The following is a 15,349-nucleotide window of genomic DNA, read 5'->3' as shown; positions in this document are numbered from 1 at the left end:
TCAAAGACGTTACCTTGTGAAGTTCAAGAATTATTCACCTATGGAGCCTAAATGGATGGATGAGGTTTACTTCCAGGAGTATCCACAACTCCTAGTAGCATACTTGGAAGCTTTTCAGCTGCAGTCAACTGTTTAGAAGCCGGGGGGATGTCACTAGGTGGCCATTCTCTAGGCCTCCAGACATATGGACGGGCGCCGTAGTGTGGACATGACAACTCATTGGCAAGGGACTTACATCTGCACCCAGGGTCATGTGGACTCGCACCTCATGGTAGGGGAATGATGTCTACACCAAGGGCCACTAGGTTGGATAGGAGAGGCTGAGGATTTTTGTTTGTGCCCATATTACGGTATTCTAGTTGGCCTGGGGACATAATGTCTACGCCCGGAATGACCACCTGCTCTACAAGCTAAATGAAAGGCAGATTGTCCAGTACATTCTTATGTATGGCATACTTGCATGCTTGGAACTGTTTTTGCATGAAATGTTTTACTGCCTGCAAGGTTTGTGTGTTTAGTTTACGGGCAGGGGACGCTCTCTCGTGAACCGTGCGTGTGAATCTGTATTCTGACCTTGCTTGTGGGTTGTAGACAAGTGGTAGGCGTGACTCTAAACTCTTTGTGGAAGCTTAGTTGTGTTTTAGCTCATTGTGTTGCTTTGCAGGTCCACACTTCATTAAAGTATGGCCAGACAATTTATAAGTGAGTTTGGGCATCCACACTTCATAAAGACTGGGCGGATAGGTTATAAGGGAGTTGGGCACTTATTGGATGGCGGCCTGCCAAACTCTCATAAATCAAGGGAGCATAGTGGCAAGACACGGGGACTGGGGAGTGAGGTTCTTTGTTACAAAAGCTGTGGAATCAACCCCGACTTTGACAAAACATGTTTGCAAAATTGCATGAATGTCGTTGGAAATCTGGCACGTGATGCCCATGAAGCTTGTATCTTGAGAAATCCTTTATAATACAATCATATTACAAGGGGGTCAGCCCTTTCCGGCCCTATTGTAGTGTCATGTTATCTCATTTGGTTTTGCACCATTTCATCTTGTTTAATAGTATTAATAGTTTAAGTGTGTGTCGAGATAGTGCCCAACCCTTTTTGGGGCAATTACAAGCAGCTTACAATAAGCTTGCTCAATGAGAAAAGGCTTCTGTTCTGCCACTGATGGTAGGTGCAAGTGGAGCCAAACTCTATTGAATTGGGAATACATGTAACATTTTGCAGCTAGTGGCTTAATATCTGAGTTAGTGATATTGAAATGGTTCTGAGGACATTGTTTCACGAGGTTTTACGATTGTAGTGATTAGAACTTGCCTGCATACACAGCAAATATGAGGATGTGCTTTATGCCATCCATGCATCAATAGTATTTTTAGAGAGCTTAAACTTTCTAGCTGCACCATCTTATCGACCTATCAGTGCTTATATGTCTTGAGTTGGCTTTTACTAAGTTTCATACAATCATCATATCTAGTCATTGGAGAATCATTGATTGATTGGAGATACCATGTTGTTTAATGTGCATTCTGCATTCATTATTCTGGCTGTGTCCATGAAGTTGAAAATGCAATATAAATGACAGCTTCTTATACTTTGCTTGTGCTCCAGGAATTCATGATTCTCCCTATTGGAGCTGACAATTTTTCGGAGGCTTTGCGTTTTGGGGCAGAAACTTATCACCATCTGAAGGTAGTGCCTGTACAGAGTTGTATGCATGTATGCATGCATGCATTATGTGTGTATGTATGACATATGCATGTATGCATCTGCAAACACGTATGTATGACATGCATGCATACATGTATAAAGTCTTTTCATCCATAACCTGGAAAGAAATGATCATGCTTGCTGTTCTTGTTATCCTGGACTTTTTCAATCTGCCACAGAACTTTTTTGATTTGGAATTTTGGAAGATGCACTTGAAAATTTGTAGAAGACATGAGGTTGGAAAATGTGGTATTCTAGATAGAAAGATTCATCACATCTTTATTAACATGTAAGTGTTTAAAAGACTTCATGACTTTGTCTAGTGGTGAAGGGTAGGGTTTTTAAACACACACACACACTTTTTTTAAAAGTGAAATCACTGCTTCGTTAATAAAAGTAATGTACATTTATAGCCGTCCCACTCTACGACGCAGATCAGAAACAATGGGAAAACACCTCGAGCTGCGGAAAAGAGAGCTCTCCAAGATCAAAAGAATCTCTGAGAGATTGGTAAAGTGATCTACGGAAGAAGCAAAAAGGGTTGACATGAACAACAGAAAAAAGCAACTGATTTGAGACATGGTAGATAGTCCAGAGTGCCCATAATCTTGTCCAATCCAAAAAGACTCCATAAGTTGGCAATGGTGGAGAGAGTCGACCAAAAAGCCAAAACTGCCTCCCAAAAAGTCTTCCTAGAAATTGTGCCCATAGGTGCCCTGACAATCTGTGGAGGAGGGCTCAAGAGTGGGAGAAGTACCATAGAAGATGGGGCACTATCTCACATGGGTGAGAGCATCGCCTACATGAGGCTGAAGCAATGTGTCTACGTGCGAAAAGAATCCCCACCGGAAAAACACCCATAATGTTGGTCATGACCACTCCCGGCTAGTTTAGGTGTGAACACAACTTACTCACGGGCACTTTTTCCCTGTGACTAGACACTGGTTTTTCTCCCGTGTGAACACACTTATGTGTGTTGGGCACTTTGCCCTAGGCTTTTAGTACTCACTTGTACTTTCATTTTCATATCATTATTGAGTACATCTTTTCCAGCACTCTTGAGCTTCACTCGTTTTCTCTCTCTTGCAGCTGTGTGTGTGTGTCTGTGTGTAGGCTTCTCCCCCCATACCCAACATTGGTATCAGAGCTTGGCTAGGGTTAGCATTAGGGTTTTCCCCCCTTGCTACCCGTCAAAGCTTCAGCTTATTGTCCATACACTGAAGCGCACGTAATGCTGCCCTGCTGCTAGTCGACCAGTGCTTTGCGCCGTCCATGACTTGCAGCTGCCGCCCTGCCCTGCGCTGCACGACTGTACCAGCTGTGTCGTACAAGCGCCACCGCCGCCCGACTGTACCAGCTGCGCCGCCTTGTGTACTTGCCCATACTGCGCCCGCCTTGTGTACCTGCCTGTATTCCGCCGTTGACTGCTGCTACTCCGTACACTCTGTCTCGCCGACTGTACTACTGTGCCTGCTGTCCTACGCAGCTGCTGTGTGGCACCTACACAGTCGCCTGTTTGACATGTGCACCCAATCGACTGAAGCGACTATACCTGCAGTACAAATCGTGTGCACTATTGTGCCTACCCGATTGAAGTTGCTCCACAACATTGGTATTTCTGTAATTTTTTGCAAATACTCGGAAATTGCTAAAAACTAGCAAATACACTGTATTAATTTTGGGGCTTTTCACCATTGAGCTCAAAATTGCAACATTGGCACTGATTTTGCCCGATTCAGTGCGTAATTGCATTAGAAATTTGGGGATTTTGCAAAAATTGACTCGATTTTGCAGAAATTGGCACTATTTGCAGGCAATTTTGGGTATTGCAGGCACATTTGGTTGGCATTGGAGCATTTCCCCCAAATTTTTTGGGAGTTACAGCATTATTGCAGCATTACTACTTGCTTGAACACACTTGTGACCACCATGTCTGGGAATACTCGTGATTTATTTGGTATGCTTTCCGTTGAGCATAAGTTGGATGGCACCAACTATCCTATGTGGGCATACATGATGAAACATGTACTTGTTGCAAAGAATTTGTGGGTTTATGTATCAGGGGCTGATGTCAGGCCCATGCTTTGATTGCCCTCTCATGCAGAAGGCAGGTTATACTGCACATTCGTTCATGCACCTCTTCTAAGGGTGCATGGGATGTACTTGCTCTTTGTATCAGGTTCGCAATGAGGCCCGTGTTGCCTATCTTCGCAAGAAGATTGAGTCTGAGCATATGGATGAGGGTGACTCAATGGACAAGTTCCTTACCCGCATCAAGGATTTGCGAGAGCAGCTCATCAATATTGATGAGGTCATTCCATATGGTTCACTTGTATCTACAGTGCTTCAGGGTTTGCCAGAATCCTATCAGGGTTTTGCTACTACTCTTCGTCTACTCATGAAGGGTAATCCAAACTTGTATACCTTTGATGAGTTGGTGACTCTCTTACTGTAGGAGGAGCAATCTCGTTCTAATAGGAGCACTATGCTTTTTGCGGATCAAGCATTTGGTGCCTTTGATCGAAACAAAGGTAAATCTGGGGCTTCATCTAGTGGTAAACCTAAGGGCAAACCACATGCCCATTCAGATTCTACCTCGTCTAAAGAGGGTGACAACAAGAAAAAGAAGAGATGCAACTATTGTAGAAAACCTGGCCATCTTATTGAGGAATGTAGGAAGCGCATTGAGAGTCAAAAGAAAAAGAGGCAGCAAGGTTTGGCTGCTACTGTGGACACTAAAGAAGAGGCAAACTTTGCTCATGAGGGATATGCATTAGTGGTTACATGCAGTTTGCCTGCTTCTTGTATGGTACTTTGACAGTGGTGCTTCTAAGCACATCACTTCTTGCAGAGATCTCTTCGCCAATTTGCAGGATTCACCTCCAGGTGGCATAGTTATGTGTGCCAATGATGCCTCTTACTCCATTAAAGGCATTGGCAATGTGGAGCTAACAGCATGTGATGGGGATAGCTTTACTCTTTGTGACACTTTATATGTACCAGGCATTGAGAAGAATCTCATTTCTGTTTCAGCCCTTGCATTATCTGGGTTTAAGGTTTAGTTTTCTGATCATTGTTGCTGAGTGTGTATGACAGCAGAGATTCAGCTTCTCTTATGCTTTTTGGGACATTATGCAGTGGCTTGTATAAGCTTGATATGTATGACAGGAGTACTTATTCTCATGATGCTATGATTGCCTCCACATCCTGTGTGATGAGTGACATTGAGTTATGGCGAGACTTTCGTCCCATGGCTGAAAATGCTTGTGGACACAAGCTTGTCACATTGCGTACAGATCGAGGGGGGGAATATTTGTCGAATGAGTTCACAGCTTACATGCAGTTACATGGTATTTCTCATCAGTGTACTACCCTCTATACTCCTCAGCAAAATGGAGTTGCAGAGAGACGTAATCGTACACTCATGGAGATGGCACGTTGCATGCCCAAAAGCAAGGATCCTAGTAAGCTTTGGCTTGAGGCGGTTATGTGTGCCAATTATGTGCTTAACCGTTGCCCCATTAAAGCCTTGAAATCTAGGACTGCCTATGAAGCATGGAATGGCAGGATTCCAGTGGTGACTCATATGAGAGTCTTTGGGTGTTTGGCATGTGCCCACACAACAAAGACACAAGCTTGATGCAAAGGCAATCAAATGCATTTTCATTGGTTATAGTACTGAGAGTAAAGGATACAGACTCTATGTGCCTAATACAGGCAAGATCATTGTGTCAAGAGATGTTATCTTTGACGAATATGCATCTCAACCACTTGTCTCATGTACCAGACAGCCGTATATTGGGCCGGAAGATGTCTTTGATTCTTTGTTGCCTTTATTCAATTCAAATGTGGACAATGTAGAGCCAGTTTCAGCTCATTTACAGCCACCTATGCCTGCTGAAAACCAGCAAAATCAGCAGCTGAACTTGCCCCAAATTGATCCTAAATTGCCTCAAATTCATCAAGATACCTTGGGTGATGCATTGGCAGAGGAAGATGCAAATACTAGGAAGTCAAAAATTGTTCCTAGATGGCTGGTTGACACTTCGCGTGATAGCAAACAGTCTACATTTATGCTAGGTCGTACACGTGCTGCTTCTCGCCATGCATCTTCACATTATGTGGATACAGCTCTTGGTACCACCGCTTGTAATGAGGAACCCATTTCTCATGTTGATGCATTGGAGGATGACCATTGGGTGGCAGCCATGCGTTTGGAGTTAGACTCCATTGACAAAAACGGTACTTGGGAGTTATGTGACTTGCCCTCGGGCAAGCGTGCTATTGGCACAAAATGGGTTTTCAAACTTAAGCGTAAGCTTGATGGTTCAGTTGATCGCCATAACGCTCGCTTGGTCGCCAAAGGGTATGCCCAACGTGCGGGCATTGACTATGAGGAGACCTTTGCTCCCACTTCACGTATGACTACCATACGTACTGTTATTGCATTGGCTGCCCACAAGCAGTGGCATGTACATTGGTTGGATGTTAAAACTGCTTTTTTGAATGGCGATTTGCAGGAGGAAGTTTATGTGTCTCAGTCTCCTGGCTTTGTTCAAAAAGGTGCAGAAAATAAAGTATGCCGTTTACATAAAGCACTGTATGGTCTTCAACAGGCCCCTCGTGCTTGGTACCACAAAATTCATACATACTTGACTGCCAAAGGGTTTCAGAATAGTTCAGTTGAGAGTACACTTTATGTACGCCACATTGGGAACAATGTTCTCATCCTTATTCTTTATGTGGATGACATGCTCGTCACTGGCCCTGAAGAGGGTGATATTTCAGCTTTTAAAGCTGATTTGCAGCATGCATTTGATGTCACAGACATGGGGCATTTACATTACTATTTGGGCATACAGTTTATACCTTTTGAGGGTGGTATCATGTTATCTCAATGCAGATATGTTGAGCAGCTCCTTGAGCGTTTTCACATGACAGATTGTAAATCTGTTTTTATTCCTATGGAACCAGGTCTAAAACTGTCACTTGAGCATGCTGGTGAGCCTTTTGATGTTGCCACCTATCAGCAAGCTGTGGGATGTCTTATCTACTTATGCTCTACTCCTTTGGACATACAGTATGCTGTTTCCCAGTTGAGCAGATTCATGCATTGTCCGAGCACTATGCATTGGCAAGCGTGTAAGCGTGTCTTTCGCTATCTCAAAGGCACTGCAAACTTTGCCTTGTTTTATGGCAGTTCTTCTACACTATGCTTGCTTGCATTTACAGACAGTGATTGGGCAGGCTGCTATGACACGTGAGTGTCAACCAGTGGTAACTGTTTTCTTCTTGGTGACTCATGCATCTCATGGCTCTGTAAGAAGCAGCCTACAATGGCCACTTCTAGTTGTGAAGCTGAATACAGAGCAGCCTTTACAGCTACTGTGGAATGTGTTTGGCTATGACGCCTTCTAGCCGATCTTGGTGTTGGACAGCAGTCTCCTGCCACCATTTACACTGACAGTCAGAGTGCTTTGGCAGTTGCATGAAACCCAGTATTTCATGCCCGCACAAAGCATATTGAGGTTCACTATCACTATGTCAGGGAAAGGCTCCATGTAGGAGAGATTGACTTGGCTTATGTGTCTACACATGTCAATATAGCAGATGGGTTTACAAAGTCTCTTTCGAGGGAAAAGTTTGAAGCGTTCCGCGAAGCTTTGAGCTTACAGCCTCTTCCAGGGTAGTCTGCTACACCCTATCCCCGTTCACACCATTCACTTGAGGGGGGTTTGTTGGTCATGACCACTCTCGGCTAGTTCAGGTGTGAACACAGCTTACTCACGGGCACTTTTTCCCTGTGATTGGACACAGGTTTTTTCCCCGTGTGAACACACTTATGTGTGTTGGGCACTTTGCCCTAGGCCTTTTAGTACTCACTTGTACTTTCATTTTCATATCATTATTGAGTACATCTTTTCAAGCACTCTTGAGCTTCACTCGTTTTCTCTCTCTTGCAGCTGTGTGTGTGTGTCTGTGTGTAGGCTTCTCCCCCCATACCCAACATAATACATCTCCATAGAAATAATCATTGCTTCAAGGGAAATTTGCTCTTCCATATCCGTCGCAATGCCGCTTTCCACCAAGGCAAGGATTTAGACATCCTCTATATATGATTCGCATGTTCATGAATCCGCCGCGGGTGGGGGGGTGGTAAGGCAAAAAGAGCTTGTATGCCTTAGAAAGTGTGAGTTGATGAAAAGAAAGAGGTGTATATCCAGGAAACTGGCTGTCAAAAAAGCTAGTCTTTGAGTCGGCCTTCTTCTTGAAGCGCAGGCACTGGGTGCAATGGTTGCATCATCTCCATAACGACCCTCCAAATTGACCTATGATGCAATCCCAAATGACAATGTCTGATTGCTTGAGGAAACGAAAAAACCATACCATGCTCATCAATAACATCCCGTATGTGGCAAATTCCAAGCATGGAAAGGTTATAGGCCTTCCTTGGTTGGGATTATGCAAGAGGCACTTAAAACACCCTATTCCAATGAATGCTCTCCACAGTCGAAGAGTTTCCCTAGTTTGGGGGCTGGCCCAACCAATGTAGGTGGTGTAACAAAGCTTTCTAGTCTTGAATGAGAGCAGTAGCATAGGAAGAACCGATGATTTTTCCATTAAAATGTCCAAAAACTATATCATCATAAGGGGTGGCTGAAAGTCCATATGCTTCTGTACGCATCGAGGCACACATACTGCCCAACATGCGAGTCCATGGCTTTATTTGTGCCACAAAATCAAGTAGTAGCATCGCCTTCCTCGCGAGGACATGATAATGGATATTGAGAATATTAAGTCCACTATGCATCTTTGACGAGCAAACCATTCTTGCTTCTTGAGACGAAGGGCTTTTCTGTCTGCTTTTGTTTGCGACAAGCATTTCAGGGCTTTAGACATGAAAAGGTCAATCTGTTTGCGAGACTAAGCGAGCAAAGGGAGATAGAATTGCATATACGCTATGGTTATAGACTGCACTATTCGTAGACGTACATGCAATGGCCATGTAGACAGTTTTCAATATTCAATTTTGTGATGTAGCTTTTGCATCGCCCACTCAGTCTCTTCTTTGAGGGAGATCTCCCATCCAATGGGATATCCAAGATGTTTGACTATCTGTTGATTAGGTGGCACAATTTGTCTTGGCTAGAGCAATCTATGCCAATTATAAATTTTCAGTGGTAACAACTTTGATTTTGTGAAGTTGACATTCAGCCCAACAGCCAACTCATAAAGTGACAAAGTTTGCATGAGAAACTCACATCAGGCTTTTTGTGTTCTGAAGAAAAAAGAAGAATCATCGGCACAGGCTTGAGCCACAAACTTGTTTCCATCCATCATGGAAATTCCATGTAGCAGGCCATCCTTTGACAACTTATCCATGTAGAGGAGCATCGGATGCGTAGCAATGACATATAGCAAGGCACTGAGAGGATAGCCCTGTATGATAGATTTGCCTAACTTCCAGGGAGGTGAAAGTTCTCCTCCCAAAATGCATTTGGCTGTACCTTCATGATATAGCCAGAAAGCAACATTTTCATTTTTCATTTTGCACCCAAATCCCATTCTATCTATTACTTGTGCTAAGAAATCCCATTGGACGATATCAAAGGCTTTAGCTATGTCCACCTGCATAATAAGGATATCTTGGTTCATGTATTTGGCATATTCAATGTCTATATAAGCATTGGTTATATTGTCCATAATTTGCCTTCTTGGGATGAAGCCATACTGATTGGGATGAAGGCCAGCATGCAGTATACCTTTGATTCTATTCACAAGCATCTTAGTCACAAGCTTGTACACCATTGGCATTAGAGAGATGGGATGCCAATTTGCTAAACCATAACAAAGCTGTTTTTTGGGCAGCAATTTAAGTAAGCTTTCTTTCGAGGAATATGGCAACCGTCCACTAGACCAACAGTAATTGAACATTGAGAGGATGCGTGGTTAAGAACATCCCAAAATGCGTGAAAGAACTCCACCGTAAGCCCATCCCATCGCGGGGACTTCCATGTACCTAGATTCTTGAGAGCATCATCCAGTTCTTCCTCCGTAAAAGATGCATCCATACTAGCTGCCTCATGCGGTGTGACTATAGGCTGAACATACTGCAAGAGTTCACGACACGCATGGAATACGAGCTCGAGTTTGCCATCATGTTGGTCAAGGCAATATTTGGCTTGTGCCATATTTTGGTGCTCATCAAGTGTCAAAGGTCTCAAATTTCAATGTATTCTTGCAAGGCCGATTTTGCATGAGCCACTCGCATCCTAGTTTCCTCCATATACCATCTACAATAATCCTGAATGACAGCGTGCTTGCGCATCACAAAACCATACCAAGCAACATACAAATCCTCTCTCATGTGAAGCATAAGAGGTGGGCAGCGGCATGTACCATTTGTATAAAGTGAGCATGCGATAGATAACTGTTATTTACTATGATTTTATATTCACTTTTTTTTTTGTGAAACCATGCTTCTATTAACAATGACTTGTGTACAATATAGGAGATGAGATAAGTCCATCTTCAAAGAACTTCAGAAGCAATGGAAAAACATTTGAATTGGCTCAAAGCAATGTCCTCTAACTGTAAGCAGTCATGAAGGGATTGTTGCAAATTCATCTTAAAGTAAGCATATGTCCCTAGAGGCGTTTGCCCAAACATAACATTGTTTCTGATCTTCCATAGAGTCCAATATCTAGTCCATAGAAAGAAAACATCAAAATCAAATATCTAGAATTGCTTTCCATATCGCCTATTGCCTAGAAAGCATCCTGTGATATCATTGGCCAATCATCGAAGAAACTCCCTTGTCTCCAAACAATGCCATAATAGATGGGGTACAGTTTCAGAACGAGCTCCACATCTACAATAGGTGGCTCTAGCTATCCCTCTTTTAGTGAGCATCTTTGCAACATGGAGGACACCCACAAAACATCGCCAAGGAAACAATCTTTGCTCTAAAGGAAGCTTACTTTTCCATATATATCGGAGGTGGTTTTTCCACCAGCCTTCACTCTTTTGCATACCCCATAAGAGTGTTGCCATGTGCGTGAATCCAAGGTGGTGGAAGCAAATGGTTATACATGCAAGTTGCAATTATCTTATCCAAATGTATCCCCGAGCATTGTCAGTTTGCCCTTTCACTTTCCAGTCATGCAGCTTGTCATTTTCAACAAGTGGAGGCAATGGTTGATATGAGTGGAATAAATAACCTTTTAATCTTCATCCAAATTGGATAATGATGCAAATCTAAGTTATTCTCATTGCATGCGTACGGAAAGGATAGCACATTCCTTGTATCATCCACAACATCCTTTAGCGTGCGTATACCCAGGGATGCCAAAAAGCATGCTTTACGTGGCTCTTGCATAGCTAGCGGTTGTGCAAACAAAGAGGACTAGTGGAGATTTTTCGCGTAGAGTTACTGATTGCAGAATCATGTCTCACCCATTTGAGGTCTTTCAATGTAGTCTTCCAATCTTGCACCATTCTTGTAGCATATGGACAACCCATAATGTGGCCCTCAAAACGGCCTAGCACTGCTTCCCAATGTGAATTCACCCAAATTCCATAAGCCATAGTTTTCAGGCCTGTACACATAGCAGCAAGCATGATTGCCCAAGGCTGCACTTGCTGAAAAAAAACTGGAATCATGGTAACTTTTCGAGCTAAAACATGGTAGTGAATATTGAGAATATTCAAACCACCACGCTCATTTTACACACACACACACACACACACACACACACACACACACTTGTTTTAATAGTAATTCTTGTATTACCATTGGGAAACCTCATTGCGAGGTGAAAACCCACAAACAAAACATCATGATACAACTGAGATATAGGGGCCACACACACATGCATGTATGCATGTGAGTATGTACATTGATGCTTTTGACTCAAAATGGATTGATTCTTTAAAACCGAAAATAGTATGAAGGAGAATACCGAGTCATGGAAGAAAAACTGAAAAGGGAAAGACTAGTTATGTATACAATAATAATCATGTTAGTACAAAATGAGCTCATGAGGATACAAGATAGCCTTAGGCCAATGAGAGATAGCAGGGGTGAGACATCCTCATCATCAATCCAAAATAGGTGAGTCTATGACCCCAATGAGGTTCACATATCCACTGCCTGCTGGGGAGCATCTCTGTGCATCTGTAGAATCTCTCGGATCTTGAAGCTGGTGCATGGACGTTCATCTCCAGCCTGAGAGCCCTGGGTGTCTCGTGCACTGCACTGAAGAACTTGACACACATCTTGTGCACCCACTTCATTTGGTCGCCCATTGCATGCACCATTGAGTCCTTAGCCCACTGCCTTTGGCTTCTTGCTTCAACCGGTCAGCCACACCTGCAATCTTGGGAGTGGTGGTGTGTATCCCTATGCTGTCAAGAACGCTCTCTTAAAAAATCAAGGTTGACTTGCATGAGTTTGATTGTATACATGCTTACCTTGTAGAAGTGAACAAGGATTGCTTTGGCAATGATGCAATCAACTTTTAAAACTTAAGCTCACCTGAGCTCGAAGAACTTACCCTTAGTACTTCCGCTTAGTGGTCTAGGATGATAAATCAAATGGAATTAATTCCTCACATTTTTAACAAAAGATTATTTATGTTGGCATTTGACCACCTTATTGAGCTACCTCATTTTTATGGACCACTTGCCCATTAAACGACAACTGAGTTTTTTTTGGACATTTTTCCCCTTGAACCACAATTTAGCCTTGTTCCCTTGATCCTTGGTAGAAACATTGAAGATCAAAGATAATAAACTAGGCAGAAAGAAACACGTCAACAAAGGGTGCATTCCATTCTCCTTTTAGCATAGGCTTGGACATCAATTAATTGAGAGAGCAGCCTGTCCTTTTATTTTTAGCCAGACAATTTGGCTTACGGGATCGCGGGTGTGATTGGTCTAGTGCATTGATTGCTAGACGTTGATATAACATGGGTGCTTTGTGGAAGCTTGTTTATGATTGATTGATTGCAATTAACGCTTAATCAAAGACTTAAACCCATCCACCCACGTTTCTTCTTCATGCTCAACTAGTAGAGAGAGATGACTTAATCTACGATGTATTACTAACACGAAGTATATAGAATGCTGAATAGATATACTCAATGGTAGCACTGCTCCTGAGCTCTCAATGACTCAATGATGATTGACTGATGAATGAATGAATATGACTAAGTCCTAGACTCCTATTTATAGTGTCTAGTGTTGGTGAGTTGGCTACCAACCCCACCAACCCTATCCAACTAAGTGTTCACACAATAACCCAATAACTCTATCCATACTTGGCTGCTTATTGGACGCCTAGACAATATTACAATGAATTCACACAATAGCCCTTACAAACACATGAATCTGACCACGTACTAGACCTTTGAGCTGGCCAATTGGTAGAAGCATGTCCACATCACACTCGGGAGAGCATGCACGTGAGAGTTGATCCCATTGAGCTTGTGAAGGAATTGATCTCAATTGATGTGGCTGGCGAGGTCTTGAGGCAATATTGTGTATAATGGCTGTCTGCAGTAGTGTGCACCCCCGGTAGTCTTGGCTGTTATGATCTCCAATGGCATGTAAACCTGTAACGATACAAATTTGCATCAAACCACAAGATCTCTCATTCCCATGTATAGAGTGGCAATCCAACTTCCACCAAATGTAATCCTCACTAGCTGCTTTTTTGCTCCCCATGGCTTTGATACCAAATTTGAGGACCCGAACTCCCATGGGTAATTCCATGTGTTGACACACAATTTGTGCATGCACTTCATTTGGTCCCCCGTGCATACACACCACTGAGATGGTAGCCTTCGGATGTCGCTCAAGACCCTGTTATCCTTTGGCTTCTTGGCTCAAGTGGCCATTCACACCCAATCTTGTGAGGGGCAGTGTGCATCCATATGCGGTGGAAAATGCTCTCCTTCAGACAGCTTGTCCTCAAGAGTGTTCCTTTTCTTTGGACCTCTCATTTCAAGCATTTCTCCCAAATCTGGCCTAGCTCCTTCGATCTTTACTGACATATTAGGGTCGTAACAGTGTGTTTGTGTAAATACATTGATGCATTATTTTCAAAAGGTTGACGATAATTGATTAAGTGTGTAGAAATGCAGTTTGTGGAAAAGATTCTATGTGGTTTGTTAGTGATGAAGGCGTTTGGAATAGCTTTGTAAATGGCTTGATTTCCTCTATGTCTATGCTTGGTCTGAACAGGCAGTCATAAAGGAGAAATATAGCATAGATGCTTGTAATGTTGGTGATGAAGGAGGTTTTGCTCCAAACATATCCAGGCAAGGCCATTTTATTGGCTTTCTAGTCACTCTCTCCTCTAGTTCTTTTTCATTTTCATATCTTGCCTAAGGCACCTGATCTAAGCAATAGTTTCCAAAATTTTATCAATAATTGTCTAGAAAGAATGCCTTTGCATTTGAAAGGACATTTTATCAAAAAGTGACCAGCTGGGATTTGGCTGAAAATGGTTGCCCAATGCCACCTTACTTTGTTGACTTGGCAACATAGAGGGCACGTTCTCTGACTGTAACCTGATTTTCAGGAGCTATTTGTCTTTGTGCTTGAGAGAGAGGAGAAAAAAGAAAGTTGTGTTAACATCTACAAAAGACCAAAGGGTCTATGAGACCAAAAGTGTTACAATGAATATATGAAGTAACTGTATCATGGAAAAATAAAAACAAACTAGCTACCTAGATAGAACCATCATATGAGAGAAAAAGAAAGAAAGATTACATTAATGTCTATGAAAGACCCAAGGGTTCTGTGAGACCAAAAAGTGATACATGTAATCCATGAAAACATGAAAAAAATCCATATGCCTGAACTTATGATCCCTTGGCCACGCCACACGTGGAGTCATCAAAGAGAGGGCACAGTTCCTCTAGAGACCTTGCCCTCTCCTGTCCTCAAGAGATTCAGACCCTCCAGGCTCCACCTGCCAGCTCCAGTACTTCAGTGGCATAGAGAAGCACAGTTCACACCCACATGAGGCAGACATTGATGCTTTGTATCCCATTCATGAGGAGGATGACAAAAGATGAATTCTTCCCATTTCATTGTATTAAGTCTTTTTGACACATATCCCAGGACACATAACTGGCGTCACACACCTTAGCCTTTGTTCATACCTTTAGTTTCCTAATGACCCCCCTATCAAGCCCCAAGGCTAAAAGACCTTGCGATCAAGTATAAACAAAAAGGAAAACACACAAAGACTTAGGCATCTAGCTCACCGCCCAACCATAGAGCCATTCAGGTTCACCCTCGAGCATAGGGGGATAGTAGCATGTGAGACATGGCTTCATGTGCAAAGTCATTGGCATTCCATGCCACCAGTACACACCCTTTGGATGTAAGCACGGAGTAACCTCTCAAGGCCTTTAGTCTAGGTCTGAGGAGCTCTCTCTCACACTGACTCATAAAGTCACTTATACAGGCCTCCTATAAACAAGGAGCCAAATATAGCACACGTCTCAGAAAAGCTACTAACCACCACTTAAGATGCCTTATGAAACCGGCCTCTGGTAGAAACCAGAGTGCGGTAGACTTGCAGTCACCCTTCCACTTGTAGTCCAAATAAAGAACGAAATT

The 15,349-nt window shown here is 42.9% G+C and overlaps 1 protein-coding gene across 2 annotated transcripts in view; it reads left to right on the top strand.

Annotated features, from left to right (window-relative positions):
• ENOC (cytosolic enolase) overlaps window positions 1-15,349 on the top strand; it is a 77,828-nt gene that overhangs the window by 23,305 nt on the left and 39,174 nt on the right. For both annotated transcript variants that reach the window (XR_015262797.1, XM_086779344.1), the window contains exons 6-7: window positions 1,616-1,696; window positions 13,961-14,037. Coding sequence is in view for 1 of the 2 variants with exons in the window: in XM_086779344.1 (XP_086635470.1) it covers window positions 1,616-1,696; window positions 13,961-14,037 (158 nt within the window). In the remaining variant the exon portion in view is untranslated. The remainder of the gene's footprint in view (window positions 1-1,615; window positions 1,697-13,960; window positions 14,038-15,349) is intronic.

The sequence above is a fragment of the Cibotium barometz genome, chromosome 40, assembly GCF_041138505.1.
Source record: "Cibotium barometz isolate CiBa-2024 chromosome 40, ASM4113850v1, whole genome shotgun sequence".
NCBI lineage: Eukaryota > Viridiplantae > Streptophyta > Polypodiopsida > Cyatheales > Cibotiaceae > Cibotium > Cibotium barometz.
Note: the sequence above shows the minus strand (reverse complement) of the source record. Positions and strands in the feature narration are given on the sequence as shown.